Source organism: Aethalodelphis obliquidens, unplaced genomic scaffold (assembly GCF_003676395.1).
Source record: "Aethalodelphis obliquidens isolate GAN/ISIS:26980383/991018 unplaced genomic scaffold, ASM367639v1 scaffold82, whole genome shotgun sequence".
Lineage (NCBI taxonomy): Eukaryota > Metazoa > Chordata > Mammalia > Artiodactyla > Delphinidae > Aethalodelphis > Aethalodelphis obliquidens.
Window position 1 is genome coordinate 5,113,213 of NW_020838026.1, and position 19,813 is coordinate 5,133,025.

At 46.7% G+C, this 19,813-nt stretch overlaps 1 protein-coding gene across 2 annotated transcripts in view; it reads right to left on the bottom strand.

Moving 5' to 3' along the window:
* Positions 1 to 1,245: 1,245 nt before the first annotated feature.
* The window catches only part of FLI1 (Fli-1 proto-oncogene, ETS transcription factor), a 113,172-nt gene continuing 94,604 nt past the window's right edge, over positions 1,246 to 19,813 (bottom strand). For both annotated transcript variants that reach the window (XM_027092874.1, XM_027092875.1), the window contains exons 6-9: positions 7,922 to 7,987; positions 6,207 to 6,266; positions 4,298 to 4,345; positions 1,246 to 3,232 (exon numbers count right to left, since the gene is read on the bottom strand). In XM_027092874.1, the coding sequence (XP_026948675.1) occupies positions 2,703 to 3,232; positions 4,298 to 4,345; positions 6,207 to 6,266; positions 7,922 to 7,987 (704 nt within the window). In that variant the 3' untranslated portion in view covers positions 1,246 to 2,702. The remainder of the gene's footprint in view (positions 3,233 to 4,297; positions 4,346 to 6,206; positions 6,267 to 7,921; positions 7,988 to 19,813) is intronic.

A 19,813-nucleotide genomic window follows, 5' to 3' on the forward strand; every position in this document is an offset into this window, starting at 1 on the left:
ATCTTCCCGGACCGGGGCACGAACCCGTGTCCCCTGCATCGGCAGGCGGACTCTCAACCACTGCGCCGCCAGGGAAGCCCTGCTTACGTTTTTTAATGGCAGGGTGCAAGTTAAAAAATTTAACTGGGACATGTCTCCTTTCGTTTAGGTAGACAAATTGTCTAGAAGGTACTCACTGTCACCCAGGGAAGATTACAGGGTGATCAATGTTGTGAGTCTAATTTCTCACAACATCAAGGACTTTCCAAACCTCCTTCGTTTTCATTATAAAATAGAGGAAATGAAAATGAGCTAACTAACAGTGAAACGATTTGAGGCCGGTTTCTTCCTTGGGAAGAAAAAAGATCTTAAAAATCCACATGGGCCATGAGCTCCTGGTACAGGACCAGAGGCAGCTGGGCCGTCTGATTCTCTGCTGGAGTATCAGGGGGATGGCCACTTGGGTTTGAGGTGCCCAGTGGATGCAAGAGTGAAGTCCAACGGGTGAGGTCTATCCTGGATGGACCTGACTGCTTTCTTCTGGTTCTTGGACACAAACTCTCCATGGCCTTGGCTGTCATCCTATAAAACCCTTTTAGGCTGGAGGAAGATTTAAATAATATTAAAAAAAAAATCTCTGCAAACATTAGGCACAACGTGAAGGTTAATTTTAAGTATCAATTTGACGGTGGCCAAGATTAAACAGTATTTCCGGGTATGTAAGTGAGGGTGTTTCTGAATGAGATTAGCATTGAATGTGTGGACTCAGTGAAGTAGACTCCCCTCTCCAACGCCGGCCAGAGCACCTCATCCAATCACGGAGGGTCTGAAATAGAGCAAAGAGCAGAGGAAGGAGGAATTCACCCCTGGCTCCCTGCTTGAGGTGGGACTTTTCTCCTGCCCTTGAACTGGGATTTACACCATCAGCTAGTTTCCCTAGTTGCCTAGAATTACACACCACTGGCTTTCCTGGGTGTCCAGCTTGCAGACCCGGGGACTTCTCAGCCTCTAGAATCACATGAGTCGAGTCCTCATAGTAAATCTCCGTATAAATCCCATTGGTTCTGTTTCTCTGGAGAACCCTGACTAATACAAACAACAATAAAAACCGAATTGATCCTACACTTTCTGCTGTATGTACATGTGAAAAACTTTTCATGGTGCCAGAAGACGTCAGTAGGAAACTTCCCCTGGGAAAACCCTTGGACCTGGGGGGGGGGGCAGGGGAGAGAATGCTGGTTGTAAATAAGAAGACGGTGTCCTCGGTTCTGAGAGAAAAAGGCACAATTTATTTAGTCAAATTATTGTACAACATAGTCTTCATTGACAGTTGTCAGCTTAACACTTAATATAGTTTAAAAAAGTCAATGATTACCTGCAAAATTATATATATTTTAATATCTAAAAAATATATTGCATATATAAGGCAGGAAGATCCCTTGTACGCACAAGGGAAAGTTTGGTTGTTCTTTTCCAAGTTATGATTGTTGCAGTTCGGTTATTTACAAACATCTCCAAAGCAGGAATGGTTTAAAGAGTTTGCCTGGATTTGCTTCTGCTCACTTGTTAAATAACAACACCAGTGGTTCTCTTTCTAGTAAGTCAGTGACTTGAACGTCCTCTGTTCTTTTCCGCAATAAGTCACATTATGCTTTTTAAAAACCAGCTATAAAAAACATACAAACAGCTCAAATGTACAGATTGACAAAAGATGTACAAATTACATTAAAAAAAAATAACGACTGATTTGATAGTAACATTGTATTTGTGACCGAGGTCAACTCGTTTCTTTACTCTTTTTCACTTTTTAATTATTTATTTTTAATACTGCGAGATATAGGAAAATAACTCTGCATAATTTATACAGTAAGTTGCCTTCTGGTTGGTGGACCCTGGACTGATCTGACAAGCGCACAGCACTTGCGAATCTGTTTGTGTTTAGAAATCCCTAGGACTTTTCAAAGTTCTGGGACCCACTGTCATTATTTAAAAAAAAAAAAAAAAGTTATTTAACTCTCTGGCTTTCAGGAATGTCTGCATTTGCATTAACATTTCTTAGTTCATATCTTGACTATTTCCAGAGAGAATGGTCAGCCTAGTGCATATTTACTGCCCACTGAGAAAGATTTTGCAATGCCCGTGGCTTCTTAAATACACACTTGTTCTTTCTCTGAAATTCCAGTTGGGTGAAAACTTCACTAGCCTTACAACCAATGTTCCAGTTTGCTATCCACTGAGTTAGGTCTTCCTAAGATAAGATGATAAGCTTCCTGCCTCTATTTTCACTAAGTCTCAAACCAGAGCATAACTGGTTAAGTCCATGATTCTTTATCCTATGAACCCTTCAAGGTCCAAGATGAGACCCGTGTGTCGATAAGTAACTGCTTTGGTCCTAAAAATATAAATCTACAGTTTCTTTCCCAGAACCATGACACAACTATTCCAGTAATCTAAAAATTCAACTCGTAGGCTGACAGGAGACTGAGACTCCCAACTGGCATACTGGCCCATGGAATTATCCATCTCTTTGTTCAAGGTAGAGGAAGCAGGAGTTACCAACGTTAAAAAAAAAAAAAAAAAAGAATCGTTTTTAAAGAACAGGTACACAAGTTCTATCCAACAAGAGAGAGCATCCAGTTTTGTTTTCTCTTCAAGGCCACGTATGTCCAACAAGAAGTGTGAGGAGGGGGACTTCAGCGAGAAGGCCACCGGTGATGAAGCGTCTAGTAGTAGCTGCCTAAGTGTGAGGGCACGTGGGTGTTTGGGTGGCGGGGGACATTGGGGTTGGGGTAGATGCCACCCGTGGGGGAGGTCCAGTACTGTGACGCTGCTCCGAAGAGGCTAGAGGAAGTGACCGGCATGGAGGACGGCGGGGGAGGGACAAAGTTCACCTTCTGCTGGTGGGTGTGGTAGGAGGGCATGTAGGAGATATCCGAAGGGTACTTGTACATGGACGACTCGGTGGGATGTGGCTGCAGGGCCTGGGCGATGCCGTGGAAGTCAAATTTGTAGGCATACCTCTTGCCGTGCACTTTGGTCATAATGTTCTTATCGTAGTAGTATCGGAGGGCTCGGCTCAGCTTGTCGTAATTCATGTTGGGTTTGCTCTTCCGCTCCCCCCAGCGCCTGGCCACCTCATCGGGGTCCGTCATTTTGAACTCCCCGTTGGTCCCCTCCCAGGTGATGCAGCTGGCGTTGGCGCTGTCCGACAGTAACTCCAGAAGGAACTGCCACAGCTGGATCTGCCCGCTCCCTGCAGGCAGCGAGGCAGACAGGAGGAAACAGAGGCTCAGCCTGGGCAGTCAGAACCTAATTTCCTAAGTGCAAGGGTCCTCTCACCCTGGTTAAGAATCCCGTGATTTATTTTTACGGTCAGAGCCCACTGGCCCCTGACGCTGGTGTGATCAGCAAGGTTAGATGGTAAGATAATCTGCCCCGGGCCAGGTGACATTCGCCCAGAACCAGCTGTGTGGTTTTGGGCCAGCCACTCCCCACCCTTCTGGGCAAGGTGCTGACTCTCTTCCTCTATAAAGGCCTGGATCCCTGTCTTCTCTTTACTCAGTGCTGAAGTCCCTCAGGGTCCCGGGGGGAAGGTGTGACAACGCTTTAGGCTGATGGGACCTGGACTGTTCCTTAAGCCCTCGTGCTTGGCTCTTGGCTCTAAGCTCTACAGAGAAGAACTTGGGCAGAGAGGAAACCAGAGGAGAGGGAGCTGGTGCGTTCCCCGCCTTCTGAGCAGGACCGGCCTGGAGACACAGGCAGCAGGAATTCCCTGGGTGCCCGTCTCACTATTGCCAAGGGCCTATTAGCTCACACAGGAGGTGAGTTTCGTTTAGAGCTCGCCTGAGAGTTAGCTTAATCACAGACCCTTAAAATACACTGTCAAGTTTATTTTAGCTGCAACCTCTTTCATGTAGCCAGATAACGCTGCAATACTTTCTAAAGTCAAGACTAAAGAGCCTTTGGAATATGTATTCACTTACGTGAGGAAGGTTGCCGTGAGCTGGCTGGAACTGTTTCCTGGTACCCCACCCCCCATCTTTCCCTACTGAAACTTATCTCAACCTCAGTGCAGATACACAGGGCTAAAATGTTTGTTGTCCAGAAGCATCTCCAGCTAACGGACATTATCACCATCATGACAAGTCCTGTCCTCTCTTGTGTGCACCAGAGAAACAGGGGTCGAACATTTCAAGGAAAGAAGTACATGCTACTCCCAGGTCAGGTGTCTGAACTGAGGACACCTAGGAGGTCCCTGTGACCACACAAAGCTATGGAACATTCTGGAAGATGACCTCTCAGGTCAAAGGAAACTCACCGGGATTGGCTAGGCGACTGCTGGTCGGGCCCAGGATCTGATATGGATCTAAGGAAGCAAGAAAGGAAATTTGCTTCACTGTTATTAAAAAGATAGAATCAACAGCATTAACAATGACAATACCCCAAGGGTTTACACTTTTATTTCAATATCATAGGAAAGCCTGATTTCAGAAAATTGCACTGCCTTTTTTTGCAGACCTCAAAGATCTTGACCAGTTACCGTCTTTATCCCCGTAATTACAGAAACAACGTGAAATAGTATCATTTTTTCATACTTGGTGTCTAAAATTCGTAGGTAATGCTGTCATTACCTAAAACAGAATAGTAAAACCACTTGGAAGGGAGCTAGCTAATATTCAATCGTCATGAATAAGGTGAAGTATGGCTTATTAAATGGGCTTAAAGAAGTCTAACGATGACTGGACTTTAATAGCTCTAACTATTACTGACAACTTTACACGTCTCTCTTTTTCTGATGTAGCAGAAACACATGCCCAGAAATCAAGCAGCCTGGGTTCTAGCCCAGCAAAGTTATAAACTAAATAACTCATCGGACAATCTCTGGGTATCGGTTTTCTCATCTGCAAAATGATGGGTTGGGTTCCTGGATTCCCCAGTTCCCTTCTAGAATAACCTTCCCTGATTTTAAGCTTGGAAGTGTCAACAGCAACCAGAATTTGGATTTTAGCTATGAAATGATCCTTCTTAATATCTCAGTTTACTTAAAACTTATGTGATTGTTTAGCTATAAAAGAAATCTTGGCAATATTGACTTATGTGAGGTTTATCTTCTTTTTTTCAGGCGAGGGAATCACGGTGGAGACCTGGATCGCAACTTGGCCATGCTATCGTAAGTTTGATACTTTACAATTTTTATAATTTTAAAAATCGACACGATTTTGGGGGTTTTGCTTACAACCACAAATTAACTTGAAGAGTCCTTAAGCCCTCTTAGTCTACCCCTGTTTATCCACACGGTATGACAACTAAAATATTTGGGGCAGGTAATGTCTAATTTCATTGTTGTTGGGGATTCTTTAAATCCCCTATGTCAAGTCCTCTTTGTCTGACTTGTGTTTCACAGTCAGCAAATTCTCAGCCTTCCTGAGGAAATGTAGGTCAACTTTCTCTCGCTTATCCTCAGTGGAGATGGAAAACAATGTCTGTCCATCCCAAAGCAGTGGCTTGTTTGGAGCTCACTCTTAGCTCTGTCCCACAGAGAAGACCAAGCTGGGCTTGGAAGGGGCACAACAGCTGTCTTTAGGTACATGAAGGACCTTCACAGAGAATAGGAGGAAGACCTCTCCTGAGGGCAAACTGGAAAGCTTGAATGGAAGATACAGGGAGGGGGACTTTGGCTCACATGGTGGAATTGAGCCTAGCCAGGTAGTGAACTCCCCGTTGCTGTAGGTATTCAAGTGGAGGTGAGGTAATCATAAGACTGAGATGTTACAGGAGGATGTTGTAGACCTAGATGTCTCTAGGTTCCCTTTCCATACTAAGAGTCTCCAATTCCATGGTTTTAACAGTTCCTCTGCCTTAATTAAGTAGATGCACCACAGGGAACGTTTGGTCGAGCAACTTGAGAGTCTGGGATGGTAGCTCTAGTTCTCCCATAAACCAGCCGCGTGGCTTTTTGCAAATCACTTCACCTCTTTGGGCCTCAGTTTCTTTATTTTACAACATGAGGCATTTTAATCTTTAGGCTCCTTTCACCTCTGATATTCCACGAGTCTCTATGTGATTCCAGTGTCAGATACCCAATTCACAGATCTATTATAGTGTCAAATATAGGATTCTATGAAAGACACAAATGCCGTATATTGTCTAAATCCTCCTCCGCTGACCATGTGGGACCAAGGGCCACATAGGAAGCAAAGGAGGGTTCGCACATCATGGACAGGTACCTGGTTGGGGCCGCTGTTCAGTATTCTTACTCATTGTTTGTGCTCCTGCAAGGGGGGGACCTGCAGCAAGAAGAGAAATACGGTAAGTGGGGCCATTCTCCACAAGGGGAGGGGAACACCTCGTCCAACGCCCCCCCCGGAAGGAGGACAAATGTGCTTTCTCATTCATTCATTCGCTCACGCTACTCATTTATTCATTCTATTTTATAAATATTTATCCAGAATCTACTCTGTGCCAGCACTGCTCTCGATACTAGAGAACCCAGCACTGAACCAGTGGCTCCTGCTAGAACTTACGTTTTAATGGGGAGACAATGATAAACAGCAGTAAGTATGTAGAAGAGCATGTCTAACGGTATCAGGGCTGCAGATTTCATTTCTAATGAAAATTTAGAAAGGTCCTGAAGGAGAAGGTGACATTTGAGCACAGGTCACCTGCTCCTGCGTTTCCATGTTTGTGAGCTCCCCTTCATGGCATCTCTTAGGTACACCCTTTCCACCCCTGTCATCATGTCTCCATGTTAGAGCTGCATTGCTTCTTGCACCGTCTATGGACTCATCTGACTGGCGTGCTCACCACTTCTCTCTCTTCCCACCGACCCATCAAATGCTATCTAGCCAGTTTCATCTCCCTAAAACACTACATCCCACCATCCAAAAACCTTAGTGACTCACTGTCGACTGAAGCATTGAGGTCTATCTTCCTGGCATCTTTGCCCTCCCTTCCTTACCTTTCCAGACTTATTTCCCTTAGTGCATCCTAAGCCCCAGGAACCCAAGTCCTCCTGATTGTCAGACATGTCAGCCTTGATGTCTTTCCCTGGCCCCACCTCTCCTGGGAGGCCCAGTCCGCCCCACTGCTGTGGGTCCAAATCCTGCCTCTCCTTGCAGGGCCAAATCATATGGTCCCGGGTCCACTTGGTCTTCCTGATACCGCCCAGAGGGAAAGAGTTATATGTGTGCATGACTCCTCTCCCCTGCCTGAGAGATTGGTCCATGTCTGATTCAACACTGTGTACCCCATAGGGCCAAGGGCTGGGGGCAGAGTAAACAGATAAGGCATATTATCAAAAGGGATGGTGGTTATTGCTGGCATTGGTTTTCAGTCCCAACCTCTTTCTTGAAAGAATTCCCTTCACCATCCATTTCTGTGTTTGATATTTTACTTCCTAGAGATGGCAAGATTGACACATTCTGGGTCGGGACCATACGAGTCAGTCTTTCCCACTACTCCCTTAATGGAAGATTTTGGGTCAGATTTCAGCACAAATTGATGTGTCAGACCCCTACCATCCCCTCATCAGGTTATCCTCCCTCTCGGCCTTTCATGAAATTGGGGTAGAGATGTTGGTATAACTCCATCTTGACAATTAGAAAAGCAAAGCCATAGAGGGTCATTGTCATAACTTAAACGACAGAGTCCGAATCTGATGATTTTTCATTCATACAGACCTTTTCATGAGAGAAAGCTTCCAACTTCAAAAATTCTAAAGCCAAATGCAATGAAACAAAACTCACAGGTCTGAGTGAAAATCCCATCTTTCCAGGACTAGGTATCACTGACAGGTCCTACCTTGGCAATTAATTTTGATGGCCATTCAAAAAGCAGGAAAACAAAATGCTCACTCCTCTCCCCCTTTATCTTATGACCCTGTTCTCCACCCCGTCCTCAGAAAAAGGTTTTCTTCCCAAAGAATAAAGTGACATTTACTTACTTTTGTTGAGACCAGAATTCATGTTATTGCCCCATCCTCCTCTCCTGACTGAGTCATAGGAAGGGTCTAATGGAAAAAACAAATAGAGGTACATCAGCATCTCCTGCTCTTTAGAAAGATTGCGTGAAGATTGTCGTTTAGTGACCTGGAGAATTCTGCAATAACTTTACAAGCATCAGTAAATTCCAGAAGTGTACTCTTCCCCTGGGACAAAGGGGAATGAATGGAAGGAACATTGACACACTGATTGGGAGCCCAAGTAATGGAAAGAACCCTGAATTTGAAGTCATAGGGCTGGTTCCAAATTCTGTCCTTCCATCATTTGTTGTGAGACCTTGGATGAATCCAGACATCCTTGGGCCTCAATTTTTTAAAATACGGAAATAAAAATTTACATGATTTACCTACCTTACAGGGTTGTGCTGATGTTATCAACGGAATATTTGTGTCCCCTGCGCAAATTCATACACTGATGTCTAATCCCCCCAGTGGAATGGTATTGGGAGGCGGGGGTCTTGGGAGGTAATTAAGTCATGAGGGTGGAGCCTCCATGAATGGGATTAGTGCCCTTACAAGAAGAGGTCACAAAGTTAGCATGTCTGCCTGCTTCCTGCCACAGGAGGGCACAAAAAGAAGTCAGGTGTCTGCAATCCAAAAGGGAGCTCTCACCAGAACCTGACCACGCTGGCACCCTGACCTCAGACTTCCAACTTCCAGCAGTGTGAGAAGTTTGTTTCTTTTGTTTGTAAACCAGCCATCCTATGGTACTTTGTTACAGCAGCCGGAACGGATGAAGGCAGGTAATGATCAAATGAGATAGCACATGTGAAGCATCTTATAAGGCATTCTACAAATATCATCTAAGTTTAGCAAGAAAAAAATGTCTGAAGCTGTATAGCAAAGTCCTTTAAGCAGCTCTGGAGAGATGGGTCACGTCCAGATTAAAGGCTCATGGGCAGACTGTCTCACAGTGAGGACCCTGGTGGCGGCTCCAACCCCTCACTCCAGCACACTGATGCTGTGGGCACGTCTGGGCTCTCCTCGGCCTCTCATGCTTTTTTGCTGATAGTGAAGAGGGCTGGGTAATGACCACAGAGAAAGGAAAAAAGCCAGAGGTGTGGCTGGAACCAGAAACGAGGGGCTGGAGAGATGCTTCCTGCCTGGAAGTGCAGAGAGGTTTCCAGATCGCCTTGGCGGACACTCCATTGACATGGAACATTCGTGATCCCAACCCCTTTCTTGAAAGAATACACATGCCTCCCTAACCCCGTTCAGAAATTGCTTAACCGACTGGCTGGAAACATCCTCCTTTCCTTTCTCATGGTGTGAGTCCCATTGAGACACGGAGCAGGAATAGCAGAAGAGCTTAAGGATACAGAATGATGACTTTCAAAGTCTTTCCATGGACAACAAAGAAACCATAAAAAACATCTGAACAAATGGAGCACAAACCTCATCAAACAACGGTCAGGCGGGGTGAAACGCAAACCATCCCCCTCCACCCCTTCTGAGCCTCTCAAACGAATTAGAATAAGAACGGCAAAGACGGACCGGCTGGTCCCATGGCTTGTTCTTGTTGTTTCTGGCTAAGAAGAACCAAAAGACAGGAATGATTTCCTTGTGGAAAAATCCACGTGCGGATGCACATTCCTCCTGGCTCTGGAAAAGCCAGTGCAGTTTTAAAATTACAGTCTTTAGCAATTGGCATGAAAAGCAAAACAGAAAGTGAGGGGGATGCAGATGGGAGGAAGGGGAGGGAAGGGGGCAAAAGAGAGACAAAGCTCGGCTCGTTTGAGTCGTCTGTTTTTATTTTTCTTTGACTTTTTCTTTTTTCACAATTCCTCCTGCAAATAGATTCTTATGCTTGCTTAAAAACAAAATAAAACGAAAACAAACAAAGAACCGAAGTTGTTTTCAAGCTGGGGATGCGGTTGTAGATTCTCATGGGTATCTTCTGGGCTGTCTTGCAGGGGTCTGCAGAGTGTGTGCGAGGCTGGGGTATCCTTGAGGAAAGGCCGGGTTCTTCCAAGATTTCTCTTTGGTGGAGGGGGATGCTGGTTAGGCCTCCAGCAATTTATCTGGGACTGATTTCTGCCATGTATTGTGTGTTTGGCTATACAGTGGATGTGAACGAATATGACACAAGTCCCCAGTGCTTGCCTTTAAATAGGAGACAATAACAGATTGTGAAGAAATATGGGTCGTGTACCAAAGGAGTGCTGGAGATACTGGGGGTGAAGGAGGGAGAGGCTAGTGTGACTGGGTCTGGGGTGACTTGAGTGAGGCCTCTTTGGGAAGGAGAGAGTGCGCATACCCGGCGGGCATATGGCGGAAGTGAGCAGTGAGATGCTAACGTGTCGGATGCGGGGAACCACGCTTGGGGCTGTGGGACTGCAGTGGGGGGACACGGAAGAGAGGGCCGAGGCCAGGTTCATGGCCAGGTCCACGGCCGCTCAGCCAGCTTAATGGCTCTGGGTTACAGGCCATGGAAGAAACCAGGAGAGGCTTGGGGCAGGTGGCACTACCACGAACCCACGGTGTGGTGGAGAGTGCAGCTCGTGGTGATGTGTAGGATGGATGGATGGGGTGGGTGCCGGGGGAAGGAGATGAAGCTAGCAGGAACGGAACAGAAAGTGGAATAGAAAGTGACAAATTCATGAAAGAGAAAAAGCACATCGCTAAGTTCCAGGAATTGGTGTGACTTAACTTCTGACTTACTGCACTGATAATATCTCTGACTCAGAGTTTTCTAATCAGCGTTTCTTCTCAATCCTTAGTTTACCGGAGGCTTCCATCCTCTCTTGCATCTTCTCTAAAGCTATGTTATATTCGTTCAGAAAAACCTTTTTTCTTAGTCCAAATTATGGCCTTTGGCTATAGTTATCCTTGACGTCTTGCCAACTCTTCCTCCTATTCTTTTATTCTAGCTCTGGGGGCACTGCAGACAGGCAAAAGCTAGAGAATGCTTGGAAGAATTCCCTCTAACCAACAGAGGGCGGGTGGTGGCTGGATCTTTCTCTGAGTGCCCAATCATGTTGGAAGTTGATGCTTTATCAGAGAAGTGTCTGGCAGCCCCATCTTTCCCGTGATGCCTTGGGGGTTGGGAGGGGAAGCCTGACCGGGAGGACTTTCGAGGTCCCAACCAACCTTAAAGTCCCCTAGTAGGTGAAAAAAGCAAGGGACAGAAACAGAGAGGCCACCAGCAATCAGCCTGAACTGTGTCCTCCTGTGGAGTTAACTGAGCAATAAACAGCAGCAGGCCGTGCCGTGAGCCGGCGTCTCTAGCCAAGGGTCCCGGAGCAGAGTGTAGAATCAGAGCAGCAAAGGCCACCAGGCTCCCTCCCACGTGCTCTTTCATTCCTACCCACTTGCATGGAAAATCCTGCCACTGGCACCTGAGTCTACAAAGGACACCTGGGTCCATTTACTGGGGAGTTTAACAAATGCTCTCTGTGGGCCCTGGGGTTTGTGGGGTCATCTCCTAGATGGAAGATTGACATGAAAGCCAGTGTTTTTGCAGTAAGTCCTACTGCAAAGACAAAGCTGAAGATGGAGAAGGCCAGGATCAAGAGCTAAGGTCTGGCATTCCGCATTAGAGATTGGAAGTACTGGGGCAGCCTTGCAGATTAAATTAGATATCCAAGCAAACAGCTGGCCCAGCGCCCAGCACAGCATCAAACTCGGTAAATATTAGCAAGTAATATTATTACTGTGTTTGCATCATTAAATACCTTAAAATGTTCAGACCCAGAAACACGTTTGCCAGCCCTACCAAATACACATTAACCCCCCTCTCCTGCTTCCATCCGCCTTACCCTGCTCTACTTCTTATTTTTCCACTTATCACCTAATTTAATCAATAATTAATCCATGATGTTTATTGTCCACATCTCCCACCTGAACGTCAGGTCCATAAGGGTAGGGACCCCTCTTCTGTTCTCTGATAGAACCAAGCACCTAGAACAGTACCCAGCCCAGAATAAGCACCCCCTAAATATTTGTTGAATGAATGAATAACTGGGCCAATTATTTTCTCCTTCTTGCTAAATATACACACTTCCTCTTGTTGTTCACTCTTTTCCTAGCTGGAGAGAATTCAAAGCCTCTACCCCAGCTGCTCCCCACTAAATGAAGTCTTCAGGGCATTCCAGTCTGGGTGATGGGAGATGGATGACTATAGACTGTTAACCCTGGTTTCCCTCTGAGCAGAATGGACAACAGTCCCTGTATGACAGGGCGTAGGCTGAGACCTGTCCCCACAGGAAGCCCAGGGCTACACGCCATTCATTCAGGTGGCCTGCTTTTTGTTTCATATATGTTTTAACAACGTCATTGTTGAAACGAGGGCTTGTTTTCCTCCTAAAAGTCATACCAGTGAGAACTCAGCTGTGTGGTCAGCTCTAGTCCCAGACACACAGACAGAAATATGTCTACAACCAACATGGAAAATCCTGGACCCGGAGCTACCCAACGACTCATATTCCTGCACAAACACTCTCCCTCCCCGGGCCTGACGCCTGACTGTGCCAGAGCTCCCTGACCCTCGGCTGCCGGTCAGCACGTGGGTTGCTCTCCAGTGGGGTGTGCCCGGCCACAAGGCAGCCTGAGCATGTCCTGGGCGCCCCCCACCCTGAAAAGGGTGCATACTGTCTGCTTTCTGAGAACTGACTTCTCAAAACACACACTTAAGGGAGTGGCCAAGGGCACAGAGGGCAAAAATGTGACCGTTAGAGACCCACAGAGCAGCTGGTCTCAGAACTTCTGGGTGGTGGCAGACGCTTGAGCAGCAGAAAAGTACCCCTATTCTGACCCTCACTTTTTACTTCAGTGAAGGCTGGTACCCCTGGCTTGATGACGAATCTTACTGTGATGCTTCTTCAGAGGAGTCCTCCCAGAAGGCCTCTGCCTGGAGCTTATGGTTTCAGGCGGTCCTGAGATCAATTTTTGCCAAAGCAAAGAGAGACCAGAGCCTTATTCTGGGGAATCTGGGCACTGCCAGGCATTGTGGGTAATTCAGCTTCAAGTATATAACGGTCTGAACAGTATCTCCATCATGGGATGCCCGGTGCGGCTGACTTTGACCCTAAATGGCCTCTTAGATTCCAGGAGAGCCTCCCGGGGTGGAGAAATATTAGCATGGAGATTTTTTTCTGAAAAGTCCTTGAGGGAAGGGGAAAACTTTCTCTGGACGTGACTTTCTCGCAGACGTCCCAGCGTTAACTCAGCTTCTGTGTGAAGCCGTTAAACGGGTCCTAGAAACCTGGCCAAACATCTCCGGAAAGACATCTCTTTCTGCTCGGATGCCGACGGTTCACTGTCTGAAAGCCCAATGTCCCAGGCAACGCGCAGCTCCACACTTTGTCATGCCCTCACCTGGAGGCCAAAGAGGCAGAGGCACCAGCACATAAGCCTCTCTCTTCATCTCGTATGACATTAGACCGTGCTCCCGATTACTGGATAGAAAAAGATGGATTTTCTCTGAGACTTCTCTTCGAATTTCTGGTTGGCAGTACCTATAGTCCTGTTCATCCTCGGAAAGGCCGGCTTCTAAATGCAGACCTTTCAGCAGAACGGGCAAGGCCGCCCCTGCTCAGGGCAGAAGCTTCTCTCAGTCCGATCCAGACCTCTTTTCTTGGAAGACTGAGGATGCCAAAGGAGAAAAGCTCTAATAAAGGGGACCCTGAACCCAAAGCCCCAAACTTCCCAAAAAAGAGCCAAGTCCGCCAGGAGGAAGACGCATCGCCCAGACTTTCCCCCATACAGGGAAGCCTGTACACGGGGGCAACATCCTAGCTGCTGGCAGAGGACGAGATGTTCCTCCAAACCCCTCCTCCCTCTGAGGCCCTGGGTTAGAAGAGGCCCAGCCTTTGAGGAGAAGCAGGGCCCCACTGGCCACCAACCCCATTCTGCTTCCCTCTGGGCTCTCCCTCCTGCGGTGCCCACCCGGGACAGCCTGCCCTGCTTACCGAACCTTCTCAACTCAGGACCGGCCCCTCGTCTGCCACTGTCTCCATACGACCCCTGCCGGCGACCACTACCAGATGTCTGACCGGTTGGCCTGGCCTCCCACCTCCAAAGCTGTGCAAAGGCGACTGGCGCCCGGGCTATGGAAGGTCGTGGAGGGCGAGGATGCCCTAGTGCAGACATCCTTTCTCTCTGGCAGGTCGGTGGTTACGATGTGGCGTTTAGAATCAGTCCACCCTGGGTTGGGACCCCAGCTCAGCCATCTACTGTGCCAAACAATCTCTGTCTAAGGGTTCCTCCTTTTGAACCCCAGGTTCTGCTTCTCTAAGTTAGCCTTAAGAACGCATTCCAATATACATGAGGTGCAGACAAATACTGTTTGATTCCACTTATACGAGGTCCCTGGGACAGTCGAATTCATAGAGTCAGAAAGCATACCGGTGGCTGTCAGGGCCCCGGCGGGAGCGGGAACGGGGAGGCCGTGTTTGCTGGGGACAGGGTTTCAGTTTAGGAAGGTGAGGAATTCGGGAGACGGATGATGGCGAGAGCTGCACAGCCATGTGAATGTACTTAGTGCCACTGAACTGTACAGTTAAATATGGTTAAAATAATATGTTTTATATTATGTGACTTTTACCACAATAAAAAAAGGATTAATAACAAATGCTTTAGAGGATTGTTAAGGGGATTAAATAAGCATTTGATAAATGGCAACGTAAAAATATACACAGTACACACGTGGTCTATACCATCTTGTTTGCACCTCTAAGATGCTGACCTTGGTGAACTGAGGTTCAAAAGTCATTAGAGGAGGCCCTGAAAATGAAGAGAAGCGCAAAAAAGGAAGAATAATTCCTGTGCTCCGAGATCAGTGATTCCCAAATCAGAATAAACTCTGGTTCTCTTTTAGAAGAAGAAATGGATTATCCTGTATCCCAGTTTAGAATCGCCGGCCGGGAAGCTGGCTCTGGCTGGTGCCTGCTGGTATATTACCAGGCTGAGGGTTCACCCGGCATCCTTCCTGCTCCCCTGACGGTCCGCTCCCCCAGCTCCCTGCCCAGCCAGCCCTGGAGCTCCAAGCTGGGTCCTCACCTCCTTTCAACCCCGTCTATAAGGGTAGCTCGGCCTTTACCTCAGGGGCATCTTATGTTCTAAAGAGCAGCAGAGGATCTTGGCTTCCACGGAGATCTCAGGAGGAGGGCAATATCTAGGGAAGGCTTTCCTTAAACTTGGAACGCACAGAAAAAAAACATCCTGGATCAGATTTCCTTTGCTCAAGGATCTTGTCCTGGAATCCAAACAGCCCCTCAGCCTCAGAGCCGGCCCCGCTGCGTGGAGGAGAATAAAACTACTGTTTAAGACATTCCACGTGCAAAGGGAAGAAAGGACACGTGAGAGAAATGCTTGAAGAATGGATGGCTTTCAAGGATGAGAATTTGGAGAGGCCAGTGGCACCCTTGTGGGCACAGCCTCGCCACGGTCTCACGAGGCTCCCCACCAAGCCGGGACCCTCGCTCGAGTTCGTCCCTCCCGTGGGCTCTGTGTCTAAATGACACACGAGTCTAAACGACCTCTTTATTTTGATGAGGCCTCAAAGTGGGATTTGGGGGCCCGCCTTGTGTGGAAAAGCAATTTATACTCAGTTAATTGGGTGTTTGCCCAAACTCCCCTCCATGTTGGGCCATGCAGACGCAACTAAATTGCAGCCTTCCTGGGTCAAATCTGCCTCAGGTTTAAGAGGATTCTGGGTCAGAAGAAGAAAACCTAACAGCTGCCTTAGGTAAGAGGGCTTGAAGGTGAATGAGAAGCAGTCTGTGTTTAGCCCCCTGGGCTCTGCTGAGAGCCCGGATCTGATCCTCTCCCATCCGCGTTCCTCAGCTGGGTCGCCCTCACTCTCTGGCGATACGGGATGCTCTTGCATCTGTTACATGATTCAGCTTCTGCATCTCTTTCTTCCAGAGTTCTGCAAAGGCTCACCGGTGAAGGTCTCGCGTTTATTGCCCTCATCTTGTTCAGCCTCCTGGTGTAATTCTTTGTGCACTTATGCCCCTTTCTTGGTGAGCATCTCTGGGAAGACACGGACTGTATCTTATCACCTCGCTTCCTTCTCTTGCCCCCAGGTTCTTCCTCTTCCCAGCACCAGCTATTGGGCTTAGCTAATACCTCACATCCCACTCACATTCATTCATTCAACAACATTTTATTGAATGTCTACAATTGTGCTGACCCTGTTCTATGTGCTGAGAATACAATGGTGGCCAGGCATAGATCCTTGCTCTGGGAGCTGACATTCAAAACAAATAGCAAACGACATCGTATCTAAGAAGGTGGTGAGTGGTATGGAGAAAAAGAAAACAGGTGAAGGGGAGCGGGTAGTGCTGGGACAGGGAGGGCCTCGCTGACAACACAATTTGAACAAAGACTTGACCTATCTAATGTTATGGAAATAAAGCTCTCCACAGTGCCATAATTTTCTTATGAAAAGTGACTGGGTCGCCCAACACTGATTTCAAAGCCCTTCTGGAAAGGCAATCCCTCGTCAGCAGCTCTTTACCTTGTGAGAATTACTTTATGTTGGAAGACGAAAAAATAAGCTAAAAAACTTGACAGTATCGTTTTGATGTCTGGGTGAGAGATAGTAAAAGGCGAGATGAGCTTAGTCTATTAAAGAGTTCACCAGTTTTTTGCCTATTTAGAATCAGGGTAATTGCCAATTCTGTTGTCTTAGAATCACACTGACTTAGGAAGGCCATTCAAATGAAGAAACTTAAAATCCCAGCGCTTCCTAGGATTTGTTTCTGACCTGCCTCTGAAGCGTTTTGCAGGAAAGGGCGTTTCTGAGGGGTCAGTGTGGTTGAGAAGAGGACAGGTGAGTTCTCCCTGAAGGAACACTCCATCTTTGTGGCCTGGCAGGTGAGCCCTGGAACACTCCCACCTCTGTGTCCTGCACCCACACATCAAAAAGCACAGGAGTTAAAGACAACCATCAACTCTGGGCAGCTGGAATGTGGTCTCACTTATATAATAGAATCTGAGGTTTCTTTTCAGGTTGGAGGGGACTTCAGTCATTATCTAAACCAGACATGCAAATTAGCACAGGCCTGGAGGCCCAAAGCCTGAGAGAAAGCATATGTGGCCATATAAGAATTTTAATAGAAATTGAAAGTATGACTCATAGCAGAAAAACTGCCTTTCTCTCAACTCCTCTAGGATATTGGGCAGGCCAAAGACTTTTGAAGCTCGAAGGGTTTTCATAGTTATACCAAGAACGGTTTTCATTTCTTTGGAAGAGGGGTACCTAAATCTTATCAACTCTAAGGTCATTTGTGGTGTTATTAAGGGCTCTTAAAGATTTTCATGGGAAGGAATTCCATGATTTCTCTTTAATCCATTCCAAACAGGGAAACAGTTCACTGCCATGGAAAAAACCTCTAGATTGAGGTTCAAAACTCCTTGGTTCCCCACCCATCTCTGCCAGTTATGAGCTGTGTGAACTGAGGCAAGTGACAATCTCTCTGAATCTGTCAACCTATCCGCAACAGGGGAAAAAACGATTCTCCTAAAATTTAAGAATTTGGAAAAGCAAATAGCCTGTTTAATCCTCACAGGGTTCTTTTGAGAGTCAATGAGATCATGCATGTGAAAATGCTTTACACACTCCAAATGTCTTCTAAGATTATAGCTGATTTTCTTTTCCAGAGTTTTATTCCTTGGGAAGAAGTTAATCTTTCTTGTGTCAACCAAGGCTAATTTCTTCTGGTTCTTTGTTTAGGGAAGCAGAAGGATTGAGTAAATATTTAATTAAATTGACAAACTAGATTTTCCTTCCCCAGTGAATCTATCAGCTGCCAATGTTATTTACTGAATATCTACAGGGCTGGAAAAAAGGGATACAGGACAAAACTCACCATTAAAGACGATAAGATAATCTGTAATTAGGTCCATTGATGGCTAGTGACTGAGAGAGGGTCCCGAGAAGAGACTGTAGTCTTTGTGGGTAAGGAAAAAGTATCCTGACGAGGGTGGGACTTGAATTGGGCTTTGAAGGATGTCCTGGATTTTGATAAAGTAATAATCTCGCGTAATTTACCACTTTCTCTTTAGAATGTGCCTAACACACGAATTTGAACTTCATCAGAGGTGTGTTAAACTTTTTATTGATCCTCACATGGGATTGCTTACAGATCTCTGAGGCTGGAGGGGAGAAGCCCATGTGGGTTAGTGTTTCTAACCATAGTATTTCTTCCTCAGAGACTTTACCTTCTCTCAAAAGGATATTTCATGAGAAATAATTATTTATTATCTTAGATATGGGCTTCTCTGCAGAGAGTGTGATGTTACATCTATAAAAAGAACTTGGGAAAGGTTTTTATCTTAAGATAACAAATGATGCTATCTATGCCCTGGCTTTTCACTAGAAGATTCCCCAAGTCCCTATACCTCTGTCTGGCAGGAGAAAAGCTTCTCTCTTTCTCTGGGGTGGGGAAGGGGGGGAGGGAGAGGGGAGGGAGAGAGAGGGGAAGAGAGATGGAGAAAAGTTTGGTTTACGAGCGTGGGAATAAACAAACTTCTTTTAAATACTTTCAGCAACTACCGACCCTCAAACAACCTCTCTGTAGAATTTCTAAAAATCAGTGTATTTTGCAGAACAAATGCATTTGGAAGATTCTGTGTGGAGGTGGCCACCAGTGGATTACCTAGAGCACTTGTGGACCTCGCCTTTTCTTCCCAAAGTACTCTGGGACCCCCACTCCTCAACACAGCTAACAGCCATCACTTCCAGCTTCTATTACAAACCAAGACCCTGCGGTCATGGAAATGGAGTTACATCAACCAAGGCCAATTTCATTTTGAGTCGGAGCTCTATAATCTGGAATGGGATGACATGTCTGAGTCAAAGTGAAACCTGGTAGGGACGGGAGGGCTAAAATAATAATAGTCAAGAGTCTGGAGATGAATTGGAAATGCAAAACCCAAACGGCCCACTCAGTAAGTGTGAAACGCCACTGACAAGTTAGTGGAGCTGTGGTGGCACTCCACCTCACCCACTGAGCGTCCACCGTCGGGACACCCCTCCCTGGCACTGGTGGGCGGAGCAGCTGTCTGGCCGAGTCCAGTTGCAGGGGTGCTCTGGAGGTCAAGTTGGCCCCAAATACCTTTCCCACAGCCTTGCACCTCTTCCCCTCCCGCTCTGAGGTTTACATAAAGCGTTTTTCTTTATTAAGGTGCAGCAGGGTTCATGTTTTCACTGTCACCTTCACTGACGTTGCAGAGCACGGTGGCGCCTATCAGATTCTCCGAGGAAGCATGGAAGAGCAGTTTTGATAAACATGACGAAAGATGCCCAAGGGGGCAGGAAGGCCAAAGTGGGCACTTCGAAGCAGCCAGGAACAATACCAGGGGCCAGGATGCCTGCTGGCACAGGGAAGAGGAGAGACCAATGGTGCAATGGCAGAAAGGATGCCCATGCAGAGCAACGAAGGCACATTTTGTCTCTGTTAAGTATTCAAGTGAAACTTGGCTCTCGGTGGTGGGGTGATGTGTGGGGCGAGAATTTCATAAGCAGTGGGAGATGCCTACTCTCAGAACACTCAGCTCCAACTTCGCCAACCAAGGGCACCTATGGATGGAGAAGGGGGTGTAGGCTGGGATGCTGGAGCAGCCTGGCTTGTGTCTTTAAAATGGTCCAGGTGATGCTGATCTCCTTCCTTTTCCTGGAGAGCCATGGGTCAGTGAAGCTTATTGAGGCAAGGCCTTGCCTACCTCTTGTAATTTGAGGAAATTTCACAACTAGATGTATCGAGCTAATATCCACCACCCTTGTTTTTTTAAGTTACGTTTATTGCAATCCTTATTGATCAACAGAGTGTTACTCAGGATAACATTTCCTTTTCTAAATCTCTTCTTTCTTTCTTTGATTTTTAAAAA